General features: G+C 37.8%; 1 protein-coding gene across 1 annotated transcript in view; it reads left to right on the top strand.

Moving 5' to 3' along the window:
• LOC123538529 (uncharacterized) overlaps positions 1-27,356 on the top strand; it is a 194,074-nt gene that overhangs the window by 24,935 nt on the left and 141,783 nt on the right. Inside the window, exon 3 of the mRNA XM_045322688.2 lies at positions 1,364-1,498. Coding sequence (XP_045178623.2) covers positions 1,364-1,498 — 135 coding nt within the window. The remainder of the gene's footprint in view (positions 1-1,363; positions 1,499-27,356) is intronic.

The following is a 27,356-nucleotide window of genomic DNA, read 5'->3' as shown; positions in this document are numbered from 1 at the left end:
ATTGGGTCATCTGGGATCAAAAACTAGGCCACCAGATCAAATCAAAGGAAAAGCTTATTAACACTCTAGAGGTCACAATTTTGGCCCAATCTTAAAGAAACTTGGTCAGAATGTTACCCTCAATAAAATCGTGGACAAGTTCGATATTGGGTCATCTGCTGTCAAAAACTAGGTCACCAGGTCAAATCAAAGGAAAAGATTGTTAACACTCTAGAGGTCACAGTTTTGGCCCAGTCTTAATGAAACTTGGTCAGAATGTTGCCCTCAATAAAATCTTAGACAAGTTTGGTATTGGATCATCTGGGGACAAAAACTAGGTCACCAGGTCAAATCAAAGGAAAAGTTTGTTAACACTCTAGAGGCCACATTCATGGCTATATCTCTATGAAAATTAATCAGAATGTTTGTCTTGATGACCTCTAGGTCAAGTTCGAACCTGGATCATGTGGGATCAAAAACTAGGTCACCAGGTCAAAAAATCAAAGGAAAAATTTGTTAACACTCTAGAGGTTACATTTATGACTGTATCTTCATGAATCTTGGTCAGAATGTTATCCTTGATGATCTTTAGTTCAATGTCGAATCTGGATCATGTGGGGTCAAAACTAGGCCACTAGGTCAGATCAAAGGAAAAGCTAGTTAACTCTCTAGAGGCCACATTTATGACCATATCTTAATGAAACTTGGTCAGAATGTTAATCTTAATGATCTAAAGGTCAAATTTCAATCTGGGTCAGGTGGGGTCAAAAACTAGGTCACAAGGTCAAATCAAATGTAAAGGTTGTTTACAATCTAGAGGCAACATTTATGATTGTATCTTCATGAAACTTGGTCAGAATGTTAATCTTTATGATCTTTAGGTCAAGTTCGAATCTGGGTCATGTGGGGTCAAAATGAAAGGAAAAGCTAGTTAACACTTTAGAGGCCACATTTATGACCATATCTTAATGAAACTTGGTTAGAATGTTAATCTTGATGATCTGATCTTTAGGTCCATAGGTCAGATGAGCGATACAGGGCCTTCAGGGCCCTCTTGTTTAAACTGAAGATTGAGGCAATGTTTATTAAAGGGTATCAGTATCCAGACATTAAAGTTTGGATATACGGATTTTGACCAGTAAAAAATTCTGGGGCGGGGTGTTTCAGATAGGGGCGGTTGGGAATGAAGGTCTTTTAATTTTCTATTGTTTGTGCAGTTGAGAATATTTGTCACATGTCAGTAGGACACATTGCATTGCATGGCAATACTTGATTTATTAATTTAACATCAGTAACTGCTTAAAATATTTCAAAAACTCTGAATTTGGTATTAATAAGATGAACTCCCTTCCCAGCAGCAAATGTTTCTCTGTGTTTATTTCAGAAAACCAGTACAACAGTGTAAAGAAGCCAGTGACAGATGATGGGGAAAACCCTTACAGCACAGTAAATAAGGAGAGAAAAGCGACTGATTGTGATCAGCAAGTGGAGAAAATTGATTCCTGTTTGATTAGTCCTGGTATAAACTAAATTTTATGCTTACATAACTCCCCAACAAAAGAAAGAAGTATATGCATATAGCTTTGCATTCAGGCCACATTTAAAAAAGTCTTTGTTTGCTGTCTCCCAACCTTACTTTTTAAAGTTGGGTAGGTAGGTAGGCAACTCATTTTTTGTGGGGGTAATAGACAATTACCAGTAGATATATGATAGTTTCTTACAGAATATTTCTTCTGTATTAATAAGACATATTGTATAATGTCATATAAAAGGATGAAATTAAATAATACAATTTAAACTTTCTTATTCATTATTTTGCTTACTTGAAATATATGTGGCACTTGTCATATCACAGCTTAAAAAAAAATTTGACCAGCATTGTCCAATAAAAACTTTTGGGGCACAGCATTTTAAGTGGGTAGGTAGGGAGACAGCAAACATATTTTTAAATTTGGCCTCATCTTTGGCTTCATTGTTCCGTCTGTTGATAGACCACAAGTTTTCTACTTATAAATGGGAGAACCTTAGACCTAAGTATTTTTGTGCCCCTCAAAATTTTTGGGAGGACTTTAAATTAGCCCTTGTTCGTCCATCCGTCAGTCTGCTTGGATGTCCGCACATACAGTAGGATGGTAATGTGGCTAGGAGAACAATAGATAACAATAATTCTATTCATTCTGTTTCTTTATTGCGCTTAAAAAGAACAACTATTACAGAGGGAACAAAGGTGTAGCTACCCTGCCATTAGAACATCAGTCAGGATAGTATCTGTCTATCCAAGTGTGTGTCAAAGAGTCCTCAAACATCATAGCATGTGAAGTTATGCATGTAAGATTCCACTCCAAAAGGGAGGATGTACAGTAGTATGCTGTAAGGATTAAATGCTATGACAAAAATGACTTATGTTAAACCGAAAACTACATTGCAAAAGGAATTTTTGAATGGTTAGTATGGTTTTGCTTGACATTTCACAAAACTAATTGCCAGTGCTATGGCACAAAGCCGGTTCTTTAGCAGTATTGTCTTCATAGCCGGATAACTATAAAGACAAATAAGTTTTTTTAAGGTTTTGGGTCTGGTGCAATGTTTACAAATAAATGCCTTGACATAATTTTGCCCCTTTCCCCCATAAATGTGACACTTCTTTGCATTCTACAAAAGCACTTTCATTAGATATGCCTTTTTACCAAAATTGATAGTTCTACTTCAGCTGACTATAATTTCTAGCCTTTTTATACGCCCGTTTGAAAAACGGGACGTATTATGGGAACGCCCCTGGCGGGCGGGCGGGCGGGCGGCGTCCACAGACCTTGTCCGGAGCATATCTTCTACATGCATGAAGGGATTTTGATGAAACTTGGCACAGTTGTTCACCATCATGAGACGGAGTGTCATGCGCAAGAACCAGGTCCCTAGGTCTAAGGTCAAGGTCACACTTAGAGGTCAAAGGTCAAATTCAAGAATGACTTTGTCCGGAGCATATCTTCTTCATGCATAGAGGGATTTTGATGAAAATTGGCACAATTGTTCATCATCATGAGAAGGAGTGTCATGCGCAAGAACCAGGTCCCTAGGTCTAAGGTGAAGGTCACACTTAGAGGTCAAAGGATACAAGAATGAAAACTTTGTCCGGAGCATTTCTTCTTCATGCATAGAGGGATTTTGATATAACTTGGCACAAATGTTCACCACCATGAGGCGGAGTGTCATGCGCAAGAACCAGGTCTCTAGGTCTAAGGTCAAGGTCACACTTAGAGGTCAAAGGATACAAGAATGAAAACCTTGTCCGGAGCATTTCTTCTTCATGCATAGAGGGATTTTGATATAACTTGGCACAAATGTTCACCACCACGAGACGTAGTGTCATGCGCAAGAACCAGGTCCCTAGGTCTAAGGTCAAGGTCACACTTAGAGGCCAAAGGTCAGATACAAGAATGACTTTGTCCGAAGCATTTCTTCTTCATGCATGGAGGGATTTTGATGTAACTTGACACAATTATACATCATCATGAGACGAAGTGTCATGTGCAGTTCCCTTCTTTAGAATTACTTCCCTTTGTTGTTACTATAAATAGCTTATATTGTAAGTTTTTCATTACTAGTCGTAGGGAAAAATCGAGACCACTTTTCTGTAGTACAACATGCATGCTACATCCAATTTTGAGGTGTATTTTGACCAGTCTCTACCTGGTAAAGATTTTTGTGAGGACTTACATTTTTTTTTTTTTTATTTTTTTTTTTTTTTTTTTTTTTTTTTTTTTTAAGATTAACTTCCCTTAGTTGTTACTATAAATAACTTATATTGTAACTTTTTTATAATTGAGCGTAGGGAAAAACCAAGACCACTTTTCTGTGGTACAACATAGATGTTACTTTCCAATTTTAGGTGTATTTTAAGGTATCTCTACCTGGTAAGGAGTTTTTTTGTGGACTAAGAAAAACAAAACACTTAGTTATTACAAAAATTACCACAAAATTAAAATTCCATTTGCAAATACAGGTGCTAGAGTAAAGAAATTTGCTGTGACGGGCGTATATTGTGACATTCTTGCACTCTTCTTCTTTGATAGTAAGTTCTGTTTGGTAGAGTGAAAACACATTAAGCACATTCAATTTGACTGTAAACATATTTATGTTTATTTGAGGTATCATAAATATGATGGATAGATCTTTTATTTTATCATCATGGATATTAAACATTTAGTTCCTTTATTAAATTACATTGACTTTTTGCTAATTATGTATAAATTTGCTCAACAATTCAAAGAACAGATAGAGCTATTACACTCACTCGTGCGTAAGTTTTTGTATGTAAGCTGGTATCTCAGTAAGGGGGGCATACATAGCGTTGCTGCTGTCCACACATCTGTATGTCTTGAAATTTTGTGTGTCCAACTCGTTCTATAATATTAGCTGATCTGCTTCAAACTTTCACAGGTGAACAACCTTGATGTGCAGATGACCATAGGAAGGAATTTTGTGTGTGACTATTTTTACTGCAGTCACGGCCCTTTGATAGTTTGGCTATAGAGACAATTCTTGTGTGGTCTTCTTTAAACATTGTTCAAAGAATTGACTTCCATTCATGGCAATCGGAAGGAAAAACTTTAAAAATCTTCTTTCAAAACCACAGGTCCTAGGGCTTTGATATTTGGCATGTAGCAATTATCTAGTGGTCCTCTACCAAGTTTATTCAAATTATCCCCCAAGGGTCAAATATGGCCCCGCCCAGGGGGTCACATGGTTTATATAGACCTTTGATATTTGGTATGTAGCATCATCTAGTGGTCCTCTACCAAGATTGTTCAAATTATCCCCCTAGGGTCAAATATAGCCCCACCCTAGGGGTCACATGGTTTATAAAGACTTATATAGGGAAAAACTTTGAAAATCTTCTTGTCCAAAACCACAGGGCCTAGGGCTTTGATATGTGGTATGTAGCATCATCTAGCGGTCCTCTACTAAGTTTGTTCAAATGATCCCCCTAGGGTCAAATATGGCCCCGCCCTGGGGGTCACATGGTTTATATAGACTTATATAGGGAAAAACTTTGAAAATCTCCTCGTCCAAAACCACAGAGCCTATGGCTTTGATATTTGGTATGTAGCATTATCTAGTTGTCTCCACCAAGTTTATTCAAATGATCCCCCTAGGGTCAAATATGGTCCCGCCCTGGGGGTCAAATGGTTTATATAGACTTATATAGGGAAAACTTTGAAAATCTTATTGTCCAAAACCGCAAGGCCTAGGGCTTTGATATTTTGTATGTAGCATCATCTAGTGGTCCTCTACAAAGGTTTTTCAAATTTTCCCCCAGGGTCAAATATGGCCCCACCTAGGGGGTCACATGGTTTATATAGACTTATATAGGGAAAAACTTGGAAAATCTTCTTATCTAAAACCCCAGGGCCTAGGGCTTTGATATTTTGTATGTAGCATTATCTAATGGTCCTCTACCAAGACTATTCAAATCATTTGCCTAGGGTCAAATATGGTCCCGCCCTGGGTGTCATTTGGTTTATATAGACTTATATAGGAAAAACTTTGAAAATCTTCTTGTTCAAAACCACTTGGCCTAGGGCTTTGATATTTGGTATGTACTATTGTGTAGTAGTCCTTTTCTAAGTTTGTTCAAATTATTTCCCTGGGGTTAAAACTGGCCCCACCAGGGAGGGATGGGGGCACATGGTTTAAATAGACTTGTATAGGGAAAAACCTTTTAAAAAATTCTTATCTTAAACCATAAGGCTCAGAGCTTAGATATTTAGTATGTGGCATGCTCTAGTGGTTCTCTACCAAGATTTTTCAAATCATGACCATGGATGCCTATGGGTCTCTTGTTTTACATTGACTTATATAGGAAATACCTTTAAAAAATCGTCTTGTCTTGAACCATGAAGTCCAGACCTTAGATATTTAGTATTGTCTAGTGGTCAACTATCAATTTTGTTTAAATCTTGACCATGGGGTCAATATAGGGTCAGTATAGGCTATGTTCGGGTTGTCCCTTGTTTTACATAGACCTACTTGTTTTTTTGTCCGGGTTGTCCCTTGTTTTGCATAGGCTTACTTGTTTTTTTGTCCGGGTTGTCCCTTGTTTTACATAGGCTTACTTGTTTTTTTGTTCAGGTTGTCCCTTGTTTTACACATGGTTCCCACGCTTCCTGGAAAACTGGAAAAGTCCTTGAATTTTTCATTTCATTTTCAAGGCCTTGAAAGTACTTGAATTTTAAAGAAAGAGCAAAAAACCTGGAAAAAGTTCGGAATTTTGTTCTTTCTGTATGCTCGCAATATTGCCAGTGTACATAAAAAATATTTAAATACAGAAACACCGGCATTGCTATCCCTTTTCTTGAAAAATTTGTGTCTTTAAGATTCTTTTCACTTCAGTTGAGATGTTAGTGGTGTTACACCTACTTAGTCTATACGGAGTTGTCTTTCTTTGTAAAGCGTCTGGTGATTAAGATGAAAGAAAAACGTGGCACACTTTGAAAAATGATTTCTTTCCTACAAAGAAGAGAAATTGGCAAAGCTAGTGTAAATTACGACCTCAAAAGTCTGAAAATTGACAATAAATTGGTATTGCCAGATGACTGCATTGTACGAGTCCTGTTTTTGAGTTTAATTAAATTTATATGTATTATACCCCCACCGATGAAGTTCAGAGGGGGTATATTGGAGTCTGTCCATCTGTCCATTTATGTCTGTCCATGATTCTTGTGAACCTAGCTCTAAACTGTTTGAAGGGTTTTGTTGAAACTTTACAGACTGGTAGTATATGGCATGAGGATGCTCATTTTACAAGATAATCTCCCAAAGGGGAGATAACTCGGACCTGGATATTTTCCATTATGTCTCTTAAACAGTACTACTTTAACCAAGTGACAGTGAGCGAGGTAGAAGTATTTATCCTCTTTAGGGATAACTCTAGCTTATTTTCTTAAAGTTCTAGCACCTAGCTCTAGCTTATTTTCTTAAAGTTCTAGCACCTATTAAAGATCTTAGAGGCAGTGAAAGAATTTCATATCTGACGGGACTTGAACATACAATGTCTGGATCAGGTTTGGGCGCTCTACCTTTGAACCACGAGGCGCTCTATCAGTCCTTGAATTTTGTGAAAATGTCATGGAAAAGTCCTTGAATTATTTCCACGGAAAAGAGTGGGAACCCTGTTTACATAGGCTTACTTGTTTTTGAAGCAATGGCAAAGAAATTTGGACCATAAGTAAAATGTTTGATACAAATTTCAATACTTATCTTGAATAGTCTTAATCTTGACCTACTGACCTACTTTTTTTGTTTTTGAAGTTACAGCATAGAAGTTTGGACCACATGTATAATTTTTGATACAGATTTCAATACTCATCTTGAATAATCTTGATCATGACCTACTGACCTACTTTCTTGTTTTTGAAGCTACAGCAAAGAGATTTGGATCACCTGTATAATGTTTGATAGTTTTCAATGAATAGTCTTAATTGTGACCTACTGACCAACTTTCTTGTTTTTGAAGTTACAGCAAAGAAATTTGGACCACATGTAAAATGTTTGATACAGATTTCAATACTCGTCTCAAATAGTCTAAAGCATGACCTACATTCTTGTTTTTGACGTTACTGCCTAGAATTTGGACCACCTGAATAATTTTTGATGATTTCAATAATCATCTTGAATGGTCTTAATCTTGACCTACTGACCTACTTTCATTTTCGAAGGTAAGCATAGAAATTTGGATTCATCTTTAATATTCTCAGCCCTGACCTTCTGACCTACTTACTTTTTTTTTAAGCTACAGCAAAGAGATTTGGATCACCTGCATATTTTTTTAGCAAATTTCAGTACCGGTAGTTATCTTGAAAAATCTTTACCATGACCTACTTGCCTAGTTTTTTATACTCCCACCAAACATGTCTGGGAGGGGGGCGGCTATATAGGAGTCAGTTTTGTCGCGTTGCGTCGCGTTGCATCGCGTCGCGAAATCTATTATCTCAGTTATTACTAAATGGATTTGATTCAAACTTAAAATAGATGTTCCACCTTATCACCCACATCATGTGACACAAGGTGCATAACTCTGACACCAAGTTTTCATGAACTATGTCCCCTTTTACTTAGAATTTAGGGTTAATTTTGTTGTATTTTCACTATATTTCAGTCATTACTAAATGAATTTGATTCAAACTTAAAATAGTTGTTCCACCTCATCACCCACATCATGTGACATAAGGTGCTTAACTCTGACTTAAATTTTTTATGAATTATGTCCCCTTTTACTTTAAATTTAAGGTTGATTTTGATGTATTTTCACTATATCTTAGTTATTACAAAATGGATTTGATTAAAACTTAAAATAGATGTTCCACCTCATCACCCATATCATGGGACACAAGGTGCATAACTCTGACACCAATTTTTCATGAATTATGCCCCTTTTTACTTAGAATTTAAGGTTAATTTTCATGTATTTTCTCTATATCTCAGTTACTACTGAATGGATTTGATTCAAACTTAAAATACCGTATAACTCTGTATTAACGCCCCCCTCTAATTAACGCCCCCCCCCACGTTTTTTGGGGGAAAATAAAAAAATCTTACCTTCAAAAATTGGTCCTAGATCCAACAGAATAATATCCAGATAATAACAATTCCATTACAATACAAATGAATTTAAAAAAAACACACTTGATACGGGGTTATACGCAAACTTTTAAACACGTCAACATCCTGAACAGGCATGGCACAAATAAATCTACTGTGTGTAAGTACCAAATAATGCCACGTGCAGGTAAATCCACATAAAGTTAATAATGCTACAGTATTGATGGAATTTAACTTGGATCACGTCACTCAGCGCGCGACTTTACACAGATTCCCAGTACGATTACGTATCGGGTTATGTCAGTGCATGAATTGGGATGAATAGGGGGGCGTTTATACGAGTTACTTACATTGTTTGGATCAAATTTTTAATAAAATGCATCGCCCCCGGGGGCGTTTAAACGGGGTTATACGGTAGATGTTCCACCTCATCACCCACATCATGTGACACAAGGTGCATAACTCTGACACCAATCTTTCTTGAATTATGTCCCCTTTTACATAGAATTTAAGGTTAATTTTGATGTATTCACTATATCTCATTCTGATTGGCTTAGAGCCAAAGGGAAGTAACCTTTTTTAGCTCACCTGTCACAAAGTGACAAGGTGAGCTTTTATGATCGCGCGGTGTCCGTCATCCGTGCGTGCGTGCCTCACTAGGTCAAATAATAGAAAAACATTGTGACCTCTCTAGAGGCCATATTTTTCATGGGATCTGTATGAAAGTTGGTCTGAATGTTCATCTTGATGATATCTAGGCCAGGTTCGAAACTGGGTCACGTGCGGTCAAAAACTAGGTCAGTAGGTCTAAAAATAAAAAAACCTTGTGACCTCTCTAGAGGCCATATATTTCACAAGATCTTCATGAAAATTAGTCAAAACGTTCACCTTGATGATATCTAGATCAGATTCAAAACTGTGTCACATGCCGTCAAAATCTAGGTCAGTAGGTCAAATAATAGAAAAACCTTGTGACCTCTCTAAAGGCCATATTTTTCATGGGATCTGTATGAAAGTTGGTCTGAATGTTCATCTTGATGATATCTAGGTCAAGTTCGAAACTGGGTCACGTGCGGTCAAAAACTAGGTCAATAGGTCTAAAAATAGAAAAACCTTGTGACCTCTCTAGAGGCCAAATATTTCATGAGACCTTCATGAAAATTGGTCAGAATGTTCACCTTGATGATATCAAGGTCAAGTTCGAAAGTGGGTCACATGCAATCAAAAATTAGGTCAGTAGGTCAAATAATAGAAAAACCTTGTGACCTCTCTAGAGGCCATATTTTTCATGGGATCTGTATGAAAGTTGGTCTGAATGTTCATCTTGATGATATCTAGGCCAAGTTCGAAACTGGGTCACATGCGGTCAAAAACTAGGTCAGTAGGTCTAAAAATAGAAAAACTTTGTGACCTCTCTAGAGGCCATATATTTCATGAGATCTTCATGAAAATTGGTCAGAATGTTCAACTTGATGATATCTAGGTCAAGTTCGAAAGTGGGTCACGTGCCTTCAAAAACTAGGTCAGTAGGTCAAATAATAGAAAACCTTGTGACCTCTCTAGAGGCCATATTTTTCATGGGATCTATATGAAAGTTGGTCTGAATGTTCGTCTTGATAATATCTAGGTCAAGTTCGAAAGTGGGTGACGTGCCATCAAAAACTAGGTCAGTAGGTCAAATAATGGAAAGACCTTGTGACCTCTCTAAAGGCCATATTTTTCATGGGATCTGTATGAAAATTGGTCTGAATGTTCATCTTGATAATATCTAGGTCAAGTTCGGAACAGGGTCATGTGCCGTTAAAAACTAGGTCAGTAGATCTAAAAATAGAAAGACCTTGTGACCTCTCTAGAGGCCATACTTATGAATGGATCTCCATAAAAATTGGTCAGAATGTTCACCTTGATGATATCTAGGTCAGATTTGAAACTGGGTCACGTGCCTTAAAAAACTAGATCAGTAGGTCAAATAATAAAAAAACCTTGTGACCTCTCTAGAGGCCATACTTTTCATAGGATCTGTATGAAAGTTGGTCTGAATGTTCATCTTGATGATATCTAGGTCAAGTTTGAAACTGGGTCAACTGCGGTCAAAAACTAGGTCAGTAGGTCTAAAATTATTAAAATATTTTGACCTCTCTAGAGGCCATATTTTTCAATGGATCTTCATGAAAATTGATCTGAATGTTCACCTTGATGATATCTAGGTCAGTTTCGAAACTGGGTCACGTGCAGTCAAAAACTAGGCCAGTAGGTATAAAAATAGAAAAACCTTGTGACCTCTCTAGAGGCTATATTTTTCATGAGATCTTCATGAAAATTAGTGAGAATGTTCACCTTGATGATATCTAGGTAAAGGTCAAAACAGGGTCACGTACCTTCGAAAACTAGGTCAATAGGTCAAATAATAGAAAAACCTTGTGACCTCTCTAGAGACCATATTTTTCAATGGATCTTCATGAAAATTGGTCAGAATTTTTATCTTGATAATATCTAGGTCAAGTTCAAAACTGGGTCACATGAGCCGAAAAACTAGGTCACTATGTCAAATAATAGAAAAAACGACGTCATACTCAAAACTGGGTCCTGTGGGAAGAGGTGAGCGATTCAGGACCATCATGGTCCTCTTGTTTTATTTTGGTGCGTATAGGTCGCACTTTTTCTACCCATTTTGCTGCCTGAAAAAGTTCCTGCGACCTATACGACAGAACATTGCCAGCAGTTTTTTTTTTTCGGGCCAATTTTCTGGCCATAGCTCTCGCAAAATTACATGCATCTGTTACGAACGAACAAAATGGATAAAAAATATCAATATCGGCGGCTTTTCAACCAATAGCGGTTACTTTCAATAAAATATATCGTAAATTATACTAAATAACCCATACAGACTATTAAAATTACGAATGACTTTAATTCAAAGATGTTTTTGCAGTCTGAATTACGTTTGTTTCTACTTTCGTTTTACTGGACGCCATTGACATGTACTCCGGGTTGGATAAAATCCGGACAGATCTGTCCTCCATTCCAAACATTGTTTATACTAATTCTTAGTGTATTAAAAAACTTGAAAGATAATTTTTTACTTTCAATTTTTAAATAAAAGAAAAAAATCCAAAAAGAGATGTTTTGTTAAGCTTTTTACTCAGAATCAAAAGAACGCGGTTAATATTTACATGACACGGAAAGGTGTTATAATTGCTGTGCAAACAATTCACACTTAAACTTGCATGATAACAGAATGTAAACGCAAACCGTCTGCTGCCAATTAGTGTCAAAAAGCCGCTTTTCTTTGATGTAGTCTGTTACCGATACTACTGTTGGTACGAAACGGTTGGGAACGAAAATAACACTGTTCGATTTCCACCAATCAGGTTCTGATAATGATTCAGTCCGCGGCATCAATATGGCAGCCGCCATAACTTTTTTGCCTGTAAATATTAAATATTGCTGGGGAAAAAATCAGAAATTTAACTGCAACTAATACGCTAGAAGTTAATTCTCCGACCATTTCCAGAGCAAAAATTAGATGCGGACTATACATTACCGCGACCTATACACACCAAAATACGGTATAAGTCCTATGTAAAAAGTAAATACATTTTTCTGTGGTAACATGGGTCGGTAAGACACTTTTTAGCCCACCATCATCAGATGGTGGGCTATTAAAATCACTCTGCGTCCGTGGTCCGTCCGTCCGTCATTCCGTCCGTCCGTCCGTTAACAATTTCTCGTTATCGCATCTCCTCAGAAACTACTGGGGGGATTTTGACCAAACTTTGTCAGAATGATGTATTGGTACCCTAGTTGTGTCCCCCTGAATATCAGACTGGTTCAACAATTCTTGAGTGAGTTATGGCCCTTTGTTTATTTCTATATTTTACATAGATTTATATAGGGAAAAACTTTGAAAACCTTCTTGTCCAAAACCACAGAGCCTAGGGCTTTGATATTTGGTTTGAAGCATCATCTAGTGGTCCTCTACCAAGTTGATTCAAATTTTTTCTCTGGGGTCAAATATAGCCCCGCCCTGGGGGTCACATGGTTTATATAGACTTATATAGGGAAAAACTTTGAAAAACCTCTTGTCCAAAACCACAGGGTCTAGGGCTTTGATATTTTGTATGTGACATCATCTAGTGGTCTTCAACTAAGATTGTTCAAATTATACCCCTAGGGTCAAATATGGCCCGCCCTGGGGGTCATATGGTTTACATAGACTTATATAGGGAAAAAACTTTGAAAATCTTCTTTTCCAAACCACAAAGCCTAGGGCTTTGATACTTGTAATGTAGCATCATCTAGTGGTTCTCTACCAAGTTTGTTCAAATTATCCCCCTAGGGTCAAAAATGGCCCCGCCCTGGGGGTCACATGGTTCATATAGACTTATATAGGGAAAAGCTTTTAAAATGTTCTTGTCAATAACTACAACATTCAAATTTGGACCACATGTATATTTTTGAGTGGCAAGATGAACCCTGACATGAGTTGACCTTGTTTTTAACCTAGTGACCTACTTTCACATTTCTGTAGCTACAGCCTTCAAATTTGGACCACATGTATATTTTTGAGTGGCAAGATGAACCTTGACATGAGTTGACCTTGATTTTGACCTAGTGACCTACTACTTCCACATTTCTGTAGCTACAGCCTTCAAATTTGGACCACATGCATAGTTTTGTGCACTGGAAAAAACTTTGACCTTGATTTTGACCTAGTGACCTACTTTCACATTTTTGAAGGTACAGGCGTTAAATTTGGACCATATGCATAGTTCCATGTTTCCAAATGAAATTTGACATTGATTTTGACCTAGTGACCTACTTTCACATTTCTCAAGCTACAGCCTTCAAATTTGGACCACATGCATAGTTTTGTGAACTGAAAAAAACTTTGACCTTCACATTGACCTAGTGACCTACTTTCACATTTTTGAAGGTACAGGCTTCAAATTTGGACCACATGCATAGTTTTGTATTCCGAAATAAAATTTGACCTTGATTTTGACCTAGTGACCTACTTCTACATTTCTCAAGCTACAGCCTTCAAATTTGGACCACTTGCATAGTTCTGTGTACTGAAATGAACTTTGACCGTTACATTGACCTAGTGACCTACTTTCACATTTTTAAGGTACAGGCATCAAATTTGGACCACATGCATAGTTTTGTATTCCGAAATAAAATTTGACCTTGATTTTGACCCAGTGACCTACTTTTACATTTCTCAAGCTACAGCCTTCAAATTTGGACCACATGCATAGTTTTGTGTACCGAAACAAACTTTGACCTTTACATTGACCTAGTGACCTACTTTCACATTTTTGAAGGTACAGGCTTCAAATTTGGACCACATGCATAGTTTTTTGTTCAAAAATAAAATTTGACCTTGATATTGACCTAGTGACCTACTTTTACATTTCTCGAGCTACAGCCTTCAAATTTGGACCACTTGCATAGTTTTGTGTATCGAAATGAACTTTGACCTTAAGATTGACCTAGTGACCTACTTTCACATTTCTGTAGCTACAGGCTTCAAATTTGGACCACATGCATAGGATTGTGTACCGAAACAAACTTTGACCTTGACATTGACCTAGTGACCTGCTTTCACATTTCTCAAGCTACAGCTTTCGAATTTGAACCACATGCACAGTGTTGTGTACGGAAATGAAATTTGACCTTGAGCTAGTCAATAAATCTTGAAATTTGGAACACTCAGAAATGGCACATTGGTGGGTGCCAAGATCACTCTGTGATCTCTTGTTTGTATTCACTTTTAGTGTATCTCTAATATTAGAGAATTTTTTTATATTTACTAGTATTACTATACTAGTATTATACTAGTATTACTTATATGTGGAAGCCCAGGATGATGTACTCCAAAGATGAGTAAAATTCTTTTTAAGTATTAAGCTTTTTTTGACATTTTTATATTATTCTAAGTATTTTTAAGATTTCTTATGGTTGCCATTCTTCTGTGACAAGACTGTATGGTGGGGGTATGAGTCACTCCTGTGACAGTTCTCGTTGTTTTTGAAGCTTTAGGAAAGAAATTTGTTCAAGCAAGCAATTGATCTCAGTTGAGTCGATATAGGGCCATTATGGCCCTCTTGTCTAGAATTATAGCCCTTTCTTTATAAAAACTTAGCTATTTAGATAATGGTGCAGTATGTGGGTGCATACACGTCCAATGGACACAATTCTTGTTGTTTTAAAATTGTATGTTAAAAATGCCAAATATTGAATAAGAAAAAAAAAGATGCCTGTGTCCGGAATAGAACTTGGACTGCCGTGGCAATAAAAACTTTTCTGCTGTTGTTACCAATACTGCTACGGAGGATTATGTGTTTTAACGCATTATATAGATATTTATGATGAAGGCAGTTTACCTTGAGTAATGAATAACGAATTATTTTCTATTTTCCTTGTAAAAACTAGTAAAAACAACTATTTCTCTTTTATTTTATGCTAACTAATGAAATACTGTATTCTATCAGTTAAATATTTTCATATCTCATCACTCAGACTGTGAAAATATGAAATCTATATTTTCACACTTTGAGAGATATAGCTCCTCCCCTCATTACATTGTGTATGAATTTTAAATTATTTGCTTAAAACTGGATGAAAATTGTAGTCGCACTTTGTTCTTTATAGTATATTTCTCAATTCAAATTATTTTACTTAAAGAGAATTTCATACCGTTATGCAGCAAAAAATGAAACAACATGGAACTTATGTTGCATGCGTCTTTATAGCGTCACAGCACGTCTGACGTCATGTCTGTTTACGCGCCTCTGTTTCCCGCGCTGAGATTAAAATAGTTGCAAAATGCACATCTCAACGTAATACAGCATAAAATAAAAAGAAAATTTGTTTGTTTTTCGTGAATATGGAATATATCTCACCTCGAAGTGGGAAAATTTTCACATTTTCACTCGCGCTACGCCCTCGTGAAAATATTTGAAATTTTCTCACTTCTCAGTGAGATATATTCCATATTCACTCAAAACAAACAAATATCCTCTATGTATTTCCATAAAATATCTGGCAGTAATTAAGTTTCAAAGCATTCTTAAGAAATATAGCATTAATTTCCTAAGACCTAAGTTTTTAGCTCACCTAAGCACAAAGTGCTCAAGGTGAGGTATTGTGACAGGTCATTGTCCGGCGTCTGGCGGTGTCCGGGTGCGTCGTCCTTCAACATTTGCCTTGTGAACACTCTAGAGGCCACAGTTGTGACCCAGTCTTTGTGAAACTTGGTCAGAATGTTTGTCTTGATGATCTCTAGGTCAGGTTTGAAACTGGGTCATGTGGGGTCAAAAAGTAGGTCAGTCGGCCAGATCATAGGAAAAGCTTGTGAACACTCTATAGAGACCACAGTTGTGGCTCAATCTTTATGAAACTTGGTCAGAATGTTTGTCTTGATGATCAAGTTCGAATCTGGGTCATGTGGGGTCAAAAACTAGGTCACCCGGTCAAATCAAAGGAATAGCTTGTGAACACTCTAGAGGCCACAGTTGTGACTCAATCTTTATGCAACTTGATCAGAATGTTTATCTTGATTATCTCTAGGTCAAGGATGAAACTGGGTCATATGGGTTTAAAAACTAGGTCACTAAGCCAGATCAAAGGAAAAGCTTGTGAACACTCTATAGAGGCCACAGTTGTGATTCAATCTTTATGAAGCTTAGTAAGAATGTTTGTCTTGATGATCTCTAGGTCAAGTTTGAAACTAGGTCATGTTGGGTTAAAAACTAGGTCACTAGGCCAGATCAAAGGGAAATTTTGTTAACACTCTAGAGACCACAATTTAAGTTTGAAACTCATGAGAATTGTTCAGAATGTTTGTCTTGATGACTTCTAAGTCAAATTTGAAACTGGGTCATGTGGGGTCAAAAACTAGGCCACTAGGTCAAATCAAAGGAAAAGCTTATGAACACTCTAGAGGCCACAGTTGTGACTGAGTTTTTATGAAACTTGGTCAGAATGTTTGTCTTGATGATCTCTAGGTCAATATCGAATCTGGGTCATGTGGGGTCAAAAACTACGTCACCAGGTCAAATCAAAGGAAAAGCTTGGGAACACTCTTGAGGCCACAGTTGTTACTCAATCTTTATGAAACTTGGTCAGTATGGTTGATCTCTAGGTCAAGTTGAATCTGGGTCATATGGGGTCAAAAACTAGTTCATCCAGTCAAATCAAAGGAAGAGCTTGATAACACCCAAGAGGCCACAATTATGACCCTATGTTCATGAGACTTGGTCAAAATGATGATCTTGGTGATCTTTAGCGCAATTTTGAATCTGGATCATCTGGGGTCAAAAACTAGGTCACTTGTTAAAATCAAAGAAAAACCTTTTGCAAGCAATAGGGGCTTCATTTTTCATTTGATATGCATGAAACTCGGTCAGAATGTTTGTCTGCATGGAATCTTGGAATACCTTTTATCTGGGTCATGTGGGGTCAAAAACTAGGTCACCAGGTCAAATCAAAGAACAAGCTTGTTTACACCCTAGGGGGCACATTTTTGATTCTATTTCCATGAAACTTGGTCAGAATGTTTGTTATCATTAAGTCTTGGATGATTTGAAATCTGGGTCACCTGGGGTCAGAAACTAGGTCACTAGAGAAGCTTGTATACACTCTAGAGGCCACTTTTTTTGCTTCAATCTTCCCGAAACTTTGTCAGAATGTTTGTTTTCATGAAGTTTTGGACAAGTTCAAGTCTGGGTCATGTGGGATCAAATACTAGGTCACTAGGTCAAATGAAAGAAAATGCTTGTTTACAATCAAGTGGCCACGTTTTTTGGTCCAATCTTAATGAAAATTAGTCAGAATATTTGTCTCCATGAAATCACTAGGTAAAACATGTTTACACTGTTATGGTGTGTTATTCAGGTGAGCGACCTAGGGCCATTTTGGTCCTCTTGTTGTTCTTTTTTTTTTTTTGGTAGACATTTGATCTGGAGGCCAGTGCCTTTAGTTTTTTCTGAGACAAGAATATTGGAACATTTTTTTACAAGTAAAACTTTCACTATGCACTAACTAATATATTCTTGTACTAAATACTTTAAGGGAAAATAACTCCTGCAGTAATGTTGTTTGTTTAAAATTATCTGACATTAAAACATTTTCTTGTGTCATATATACTTATTAGAGGGATCAGAAAGTTTTAGCTCACCTGAGCACAAAGTGCTCATGGTGAGCTATTGTGATCATGCTGTGTCCGTCGTGCGTGTGTGCGTCCGTCAAGTCATCCGTCCATCGTCAACAATTGTGTTTAAACAACATTTCGTCCAAAAGCACTAGATGGATTTTGATGAAACTTGGTCTGGATGTTCTTTGGGTGGTCATCTACCAAAATTATTCAAAAGGTTCCACTTGGTTGCACATAGGGGCCACCAGAGCTAAAAATAGAATAATCTTCAAACGACATCTCCTCCTAAACCACTGGTCTGATTTTGAAATAATTTCACACAAATGGTCCTTATGTCACCCTCTACCAAGATTATTCAAATTATACCGAATCGCCGAAAAACACGGCGGGCAGGGGGTGTGGTCACTTTTCCCTATATATATATAGTAGAAACTTTAAAAATCTTCTTGTCTGAAACTTCTGGCCTGATTTTAAAATAATTCAACAGAAATGATCCTTATGTGACCCTTTAAAATAATTCAACAGAAATGATCCTTGTGTGACTCTCTACCAAGATTGTTCAAATTATTTTGATTGGTAAGAAAACATGGCCGTCAAGGGGCGTGGTCAATTTTCCCTATATGTATATAGTGGAAATTAAAAAAATCTGCTTGTGTGAAACTGCTGGCCCGATTTTGAAATAATTTTACACAAATGGTCCTTGTGTGACCCTCCACAAATATTGTTCAAATTATTATTCTGAATCATCAAAAAACATGGCTGCCAGGTGGCGTGGTCACTTTTCCCTATCTGTATATAGTGGAAATTGAAAAAATCTTCTTGTGTGAAACTGCTGGCCCAATTTTAAAATAATTTTACACAAATTGTCCTTGTGTGACCTTCTTTCAAGATTGTTCAAATTATTATTCTGATTCATCAAAAAACATGGCTGCCAGGTGGCGTGGTCACTTTTCCCTGTATGTATATAGTAGAAACTTATAAAATCTCCTTGTATAAAACTGTTAGCCCAATTTTAAAATAATTTCAGACAAATGGTCCTTGTGTGGCCTTCTACACATATTGTTCAAATTTCTTTAAACAACATCTCCTCCAAAACCACTGAATGGATTTTGATGAAACTTTACACAAATGATCTCTGGGTAGCCCTCTTTCAAAGTTGTTCAAGTGGTTCCGGTTCATTGAACATAAGGGTCTTTTTGGTTAAAAATAGGTTTTCAGCCATCAGACTTTAAAAATCTTTTACTCTAGAGCTTTGACATTTGGCATGTGATATAAGAGTGTTACTCTCTACCATAATTGTCCAAATTATTGCCCTAACTTCAAAAATGGCCATGCCCATGTGTCTGACATGTACTTACTAAGAAACTTTGAAAATCTTCTTCTCTGAATCAATAATAGCTAGAGCCTTTATATTTGGCATGTGGTATCAGAGTTGTACTGTCTACCATAGTTATTCAAGTTATTGCCCTAGGTTCAAAAATGTGTGTGACAATATAATATAGGCCAACATAAAAGAAACCTTGCTTTGTACTTTGTACCATTATGTTACACAAACACACTTGAAGCCTTGTACACAGGTGAGCACTTTAGGGTCAATGACCCTCTTGTTAGCTCATCTGAGCAATGCTCATGGTGAGTTATTGTGATCACGCTGTGTCCGGCGTCCGTCATCTGTTATGCGTCCGCCCGTCCGTCCGTCGTCAACAATTGTGTTTAAAAGACATCTCCTCCATAACCACTGAATAGATTTTGATGAAACTTGGCATGGATGTTCCTTGGATGGTCCTCTACCAAAATTGTTCAAATGGTTCCACTTGGTTGCACATAGGGGCTGCCAGATCTAAAAATAGAAAAATCTTCAAACAACATCTTCTCCTAAACCGATGGTTCGATTTTGAAATAATTTCACACAAATGGTACTTACGTCACCTTCTACCAGGTTTGTTCAAATTATTTTGATTTGTCAAAAAACATGGCCGCCAAGGGGCGTGGTCACTTTTCCCTATATGTGTATAGTGGAAACTTTAAAAAGCTTCTTATGTGAAACTGCTGGCCTGATTTCAGAAAAAATTTACACAAATGGTCCTTGTGTCACCCTCCATCAAGAGTGTTCAAATTATTTTATTCGTCAAAAAACATGGCCACTAGAGAGCGTGGTCACTTTTCCCTATATGTATATAGTGGAAACTTTAAAATTCTTCTTGTGTGAAACTGCTGGCTGAATTTAGAATAATTTTACACAAATAGTCCTTGTGTGACCCTTTAAAATAATTCAACAGAAATGATCCTTGTGTGACCCTCTATCAAGATTGTTCAAATTATTCTGATTCGTCAAAAAACATGGCCGCCAGAGGGCGTGGTCACTTTTCCTTATACACTGGGACCCCGTTATAACGCTGTCGTCAGGGTCCAAGGTTCGAGACCCGCAGATCTAGCGGGGTTGTATTTATAACGCGGTTTGGACGTATCAGCGGTATATGCAATACCCCACCTCACCCACGTATTAGACATATTTTGAATGCTGTTTTATTTTACATAAGAAATTCTAATCGTATAAGTGGGATATTTATTTACCTTAAATGCTACTGAAAAATTCATTAAAAGAATTATAACGCTGTGTCAGCTTTTCATTTCGTTGTGATTCTAAAAGAAAGTTGGAATTGTGTATCCTGGAAGTAAACATTTAACGCTGAGTGAGAAGCGCACCGTAGTGAAAATTACATGTGCAACGCATTGGTTTATATAACTAAAAGAGAGATAACACGGACATTCTTAAAAAATAATTTTGAATTCATGTAGAAAATGGATAAAATAAGATTGTTAAATCACCATTGTTTCGTTAATTCCGATGTACTGAATAAGTAAGTAAGTAAGTAAGTAAGTAAAGACTTTATTTAAAGTGGATAACATATACGGCATTGGATACATTTTTCAAAAACCGATTAACAATATGGTCCACTAAAATGAATGTGATGATTACGAAAAACGGCTGCATTTTATTACAAATATGGGCCTGTTGTTCGATTTTTTTATTAGCCCACCATCATCAGATGGTGGGCTATTCAAATCACTCTGCGTCCGTGGTCCGTCGTCCTTCCGTCCGTCCGTACGTAACACTTCATTTCCGAGCAATAACTGGAGAACCATTTGACCTAGAACCTTCAAACTTCATAGGGTTGTAGGGCTGCTGGAGTAGACAACCCCTATTGATTTTGGGGTCACTCCGTCAAAGGTCAAGGTCACAGGGGCCTGAACATTGAAAACCATTTCCGATCAATAACTAGAGAACCACTTGACCCAGACTGTTGAAACTTCATAGGATGATTGGTCATGAAGAGTAGATGACCCCTAATGATTTTGGGGTCACTCCGTCAAAGGTCAAGGTCACAGGGGCCTGAACATTGAAAACCATTTCCGATCAATAACTAGAGAACCACTTGACCCAGAATGTTGAAACTTCATAGGATGATTGTACATGCAAAGTAGATGACCCCTATCGATTTTGGGGTCACTCTATTAAAGGTCACGGTCACAGGGGCCTGAACATTGAAAACCATTTCCGGTCAGTAACTTGAGAACCACTTGACCCAGAATGTTGAAACTTAATAGGATGATTGGTCATGCAGAGTAGATGACCCCTAACTATTTTGGGGTCACTCTGTTAAAGGTCAAGGTCACAGGGGCCCGAACATTGAAAAACATTTCCGGTCAGTAACTTGAGAACCAATTGACCCAGAATGATGAAACTTCATAGGATGATTGGTCATGCAGAGTAGATGACCCCTAATGATATTGAGGTCACTCTGTTAAAGGTCAAGGTCACAGGGCCCTGAACATGGAAAACCATTTCCAATCAATAACTTGAGAACCTGTTAACCCAGAATGTTGAAACTTCATAGGATGATTGTTCATGCAGGGTAAATGACGCCTATTGGTTTTGGGGTCACTCCGTGAAAGGTCAAGGTCACAGGGGCCTGAACATTGATAACCACTTCCACACAATAACTTGAGAACCACTTGACCCAGAATGTTGAAACTTCATAGGATGATTGAACATGCAGAGTAGATGACCCCTATTGATTTTGGCGTCAGTCTGTTAAAGGTCAAGGTCACAGGGGCCTGTTCATGTAAAATCATTTTTGGGAAATAACTTGAGAACCACTTGACCTAGAATGTTGAAACTTCATAGGATGATTGGACATGCAGAGTAGATGACCCCTATTTATTTTGAGGTCACTTCATCAAAGGTCAAGGTCACAGGAGCCTGAACAGTGACTTGAGAGCCACTAGGCCAAGAGTGTTGAAATTTAGTGGGATGACTGGACATGCCAAGTAGATGATCCCTATTGCAGCCAACCATCAGTGTCTCTTTGACTTTCGCTTCTGACCCCTATTGACTTCTTGCCTATAGGACTTTGCATTTGGGGAGACATGTGCTTTTTTACAAAAGCATTTTCTAGTTTCTTCGTGTTCCGGTCAGATGATTTTTGACTGAGTTATTGCCCTTTGATTATTCAATATTAGTATACTATAGTACCATGTCTTATCCGGGTATTACTCAGCAACCACCGGCTGGAATTCATGGAAAGCTTCACTTCCTAGAAGAGATGCTTACATTGTCTTCATGTTCTGGTCAGATAATTTCTCACTTAGTTGTTGCTCTTTAGTATTCAACATAGTATAATAGTACCATTTCTTGTCCAAAGTATTCCTCAGCAACAACTAGCTAGAATTTTTCAAAGCTTCATATGTAGCTTCACGCTCAACAGGAGATGAGCATATTGTCTTCATGTTCCGGTTGGATGATTTTTACCTAGTTATTGCCCTTTGATTATTCAACATTAGTATACCATGGTACCATTTCTTGTCAGGAGTATACCTAAGCAACCACTGGCTAGAATTCACCGAAACTTCATAGGAAACTACACTTCCAAGAGGAGATGGGCATATTATCTTCATGTTCTGGTTGGATAATTATACCCCCACAAGCGAAGTTTTTTTTTGTGGGGGGGAGGGGGGGTGTATATAGGAGTGAGCAGGGCGTTCGGTAGGTTCTGAAACTCAAGAGTCATTGACTCTTCAGCCTAAATTTTCAAGGGTCAAAATCAGATTTTCAAGAGTCAAGATCAGCTTTTCAGGGGACAAGATATACTGTTATTAATGAAACTTCCACATACTTTATCTGAAACAAGTACATTAATCTTTACAGATTTTCTTAAGCAATTCATATTTTAATTTTAGTTGTCTTTGCACATTGCCTAAAGTGGGTGGGGTTTGGGGCCTTTGCATGACTTTATTCTCGGCAAATTCTTCAAAATAAGAGCTGCTTTTGCAACAGTGATCATATTTTTCTTAAATACAGACTTTTTATTGGCTTTTTTAAGGCTCAGGGTGAGCTATTCTGATTACTCTGTGTCCGGCGTCCGTTGTCCGTCGTCCGTAAACTTTTACTTTAAACGACATCTCTTCATAAACTGCTAGGCCAATTTCATCCAAACTTCACAGGAATGTTCCTTGGGTGAAGCTCTACAAAAATTGTTCAAAGAATTGAATTCCATGCAGAACTCTGGTTGCCATGGCAACCGAAAGGAAAACCTTTAAAAATCTTCTTCTCAAAAACCAGAAGCCTAGAGCTTAGATATTTGGTGTGAAGCATTGCCTAGTGGACCTCTACCAAATTTGTTCAAATCATGACACCGGGGTCAAAATTGCGCCGCCCCAGGGGTCACTTGATTTTACATAGGAAAATCTTAAAAAATCTTCTTCTCAAAAACCAGAAGCGCTAGAGCTTAGATATTTGACTTGTAGCACTGCCTAGTGGACCTTTACTAAAGTTGTTCAAATCATGACCCCGCCCCAGGGGTCACTTGATTTTACATAGATTTCTATAGGAAAATCTTCAAAATTAAAAAAAAATAAACCAGAAGGCCTAGAGCTTAGATATTTGACATGTAGCATTGCCTAATAGACTTCTACAAAATTTGTTCAAATCGTGACCCCTGGGGTCAAAATTGACCCCGCCCCATGGGGTTACTTGATTGTACATAGAAAAATCTTCAAAATTTTCTAAAAATAAACCAGAAGGCCTAGAGCTTAGATATTTGACCTGTAGCATTGCCTAGTGGACCTCTACAAAATTTGTTCAAATCATGATCCCTGGGGTCAAATTGACCCCGCCCCAGGGGTCACTTGATTTTACATAGGAAAATCTTCAAAAAATTTCTAAAAATTAATCAGAAGGCCTAGAGCTTAGATATGTCACATGTAGCATTGCCTAGTGGACCTCTATAAAATTCGTTCAAACATGATCAAAATTGACCCCACCACAGGGGTCACTTGATTTTACATAGGAAAATCTTCAAAAATTTTCTAAAAATAAACCAGAAGGCCTAGAGCTTAGATATTTGACATGTAGCATTGCCTAGTAGACTTCTACAAAATTTGTTCAAATCATGACCCCTGGCATCAAATTGACCCCGTCCCATGGGGTTACTTGATTGTACATAGAAAAATCTTCAAAATTTTCTAAAAATAAACCAGAAGGCCTAGACCTTAGATATTTGACATGTAGCATTGCCTAGTGGACCTCTACAAAATTTGTTCAAATCATGACCCCCGGGGCCAAAATTGACCCCGCCCCAGGGGTCACTTGATTTTACATAGGAAAATCTTCAAAAAATTTCTAAAAAATAAACCAGAAGGCCTAGATCTTAGATATTTGATATGTAACATTGCCTAGTAGACTTCTACAAACTTTGTTCAAATCATGACCCCCGGGGTAAAATTGGCCCTGTCCCAGGGGTTACTTGATTGTACATCGGAAAATCTTCCAAAAAATTTCTAAAAATCATCAGTTTGACATTTGAAACATGTAGCTCATATTACTCAGGTGAGCGATCCAGGGTCATCATGACCCTCTTGTATTTAGATTGTACTAGAAAAATCTTGTAAGAAATGATAAAAATGTCCGAAAATGGCGGTTCCAAAAACAAATGACAAATTTGGAAAACGAAAGTACAAATTTAAAATTCTTGATAAAACACCAGTTTTAAATTTCATTTTTTCACCATACCACTTGTAATTTCTGCTTTTAATTCAGTATTTAATTTGTTTTGGCCCAAACAAAGCTCCGGCAATGATAATAAATTTGCTATAGACCGTGACGGCCGGCCAGCTCATGTAATCGTATCAAGCACACAAAATAATTAACAAGTGGTACAAACACCATAATCTAAGGCTGCATTGTTTATCAATTAACTTTTCCACATTGATCACAACAATCACCTTTGATAATGACATGGCATTATTGTACTAAATACACACCGCGAGATGACCACGTGTCAGTTGGCGCGTGGCATGATTGACATCTGTCTGTAGTTAATTAACATAGGATGCTCCACCTACTCCCATGCTTCCGCTTGTGCTGGCGAACAATATTGAAATTCACTGGAATTTTGATTGACAAGGGGCAGAATTTTCGAACTCGAGACGCATCAAGGTAAATTTCCGCATGTCAAGGGCATATTCTGTGCGATCAAATACGAGTTTTGCTTGATTTTCGCGGGTCAGTACCCAGGACCTTGGGTCAACCTAACACCTTGAGTGAGCTTGTTGGTTGGTCTGTTGGTCCAATGGTTTTCATGGTTTCCGGACAATAACTTATGAAAGGCTTGACAGATTTAAATAATTTTTGGTACACAGGTGTTACATCATAAAATACAAGTCATGTTCGACTTTGAGGTCAGTAGGTCAAAGGCCAAGGTCACAATGACACGGAACAGTTAAACAGTTCCCAGCAGATGACCCCTATTGATATTGAGATCAGTAGGTCAAAGGTCAAGGTCACAGTGACCCGGAACAGTTCAACCATTTCCGGATGATAACTTGAGAACGCTTGGGCCTAGGATCATGAAAGTTGATAGGGAGGTTGGTCATGACCAGCAGATGACCCCAATTGATCTTGAGGTCAGTAGGTCAAAGGTCAAGGTCACAGTGACCAGGAACAGTTAAAACGTTTCGGGACGATAACTTTAGAACATTTGGGCCTAGGATCACAAAACTAAATAGGGAGGTTGAACATGACCAGTAGATGACCTGTGTTGATTTTGAGGTCAGTATGTCAAAGGTCAAGGTCACATTGACCCAGAACAGTAGAACTTTTTTTGCAGGGTTGGCAGATTTAAATCATTTTTGATACACAGGTGTACCATCATCATATATATCAAGTTGGACTTTGACATTGGCTTACTTCTGTGACAAGGTCGTATTGTTGGGGTAAAATTTGTCACTCTTGTGACCACTCTAGTTTTCACTGAGTTATTTCTCATTAATTATTCAACAATAGTGTTATCAAAATGTACACTGACAAAGACCAACCTGTCACAAATACAGTGTTATCAATAAATTATGTCTCCCCCAGGAGACATATTGTTTTTGCCCTGTCCGTCCGTCCGTCCTTCCGTCCGTCCGTACGTCACACTTGATTTCCGAGTAATAACTGGAGAACCATTTGACCTAGAACCTTCAAACTTTATAGGGTTGTAGGGCTGCTGGAGTAGATGACACCTATTGTTTTTGGGGTCACTCTGTCAAAGGTCAAGGTCACAGGGGCCTGAACATTGAAAACCATTTCCGATCAATAACTAGAGAACCACTTGACCCACAATGTTGAAACTTCATAGGATGATTGGTCATGAAGAGTAGATGACCCCTATTGATTTTGGGGTCACTCTGTCAAAGGTCAAGGTCACAGGGGCCTGAACATTTAAAACCATTTCCGATCAATAACTAGAGAACCACTTGACCCAGAATGTTGAAACTTCATAGGATGATTGATCATAAAGAGTAGATGACCCCTATTGATTTTGGGGTCACTCCATCAAAGGTCAAGGTCACAGGGGCCTGAACATGGAAAACCATTTCCCATCAATAACTGGAGAACTACTTCACCCAGAATGTTGAAACTTCATAGGATGATTGTACATGCAAAGTAGATGACCTCTATCGATTTTGGGGTCACTCCATTAAAGGTCAAGGTCACAGGGGCCTGAACATTGAAAACCATTTCTGGTCAGTAACTTGAGAACCACTTGACCCAGAATGTTGAAACTTAATAGGATGATTGGTCATGCAGAGTAGATGACCCCTAACGATTTTGGGGTCACTCTGTGAAAGGTCAAGGCCACAGGGGCCTGAACATTGAAAACCATTTCCGGTCAGTAACCTGAGAACCACTTGACCCAGAATGATGAAACTTCATAGGATGATTGGTCATGCAGAGTAGATGACCCCTAGCGATTTTGGGGTCACTCTGTTAAAGGTCAAGGCCACAGGGTCCTGAACATGAAAAACCATTTCTGATCAATAACTTGAGAACCTCTTAACCCAGAATGTTGAAACTTCATAGGATGATTGTTCATACAGAGTAAATGACCCCTATTGTTTTTGGGGTCACTCCGTTAAAGGTCAAGGTCACAGGGGCCTGAACATTGATAACCAGTTCCGATCAATAACTTGAGAACCACTTGACCCAGAATGTTGAAACTTCATAGGATGATTGAACATGCAGAGTAGATGACCCCTATTGATTTGGGAGTCAGTCAATTAAAGGTCAAGGTCA

The sequence above is a fragment of the Mercenaria mercenaria genome, chromosome 18, assembly GCF_021730395.1.
Source record: "Mercenaria mercenaria strain notata chromosome 18, MADL_Memer_1, whole genome shotgun sequence".
NCBI lineage: Eukaryota > Metazoa > Mollusca > Bivalvia > Venerida > Veneridae > Mercenaria > Mercenaria mercenaria.
The sequence above is the reverse complement of the archived record's forward strand: the minus strand, read 5'-3'. Positions and strand labels throughout refer to the sequence as shown.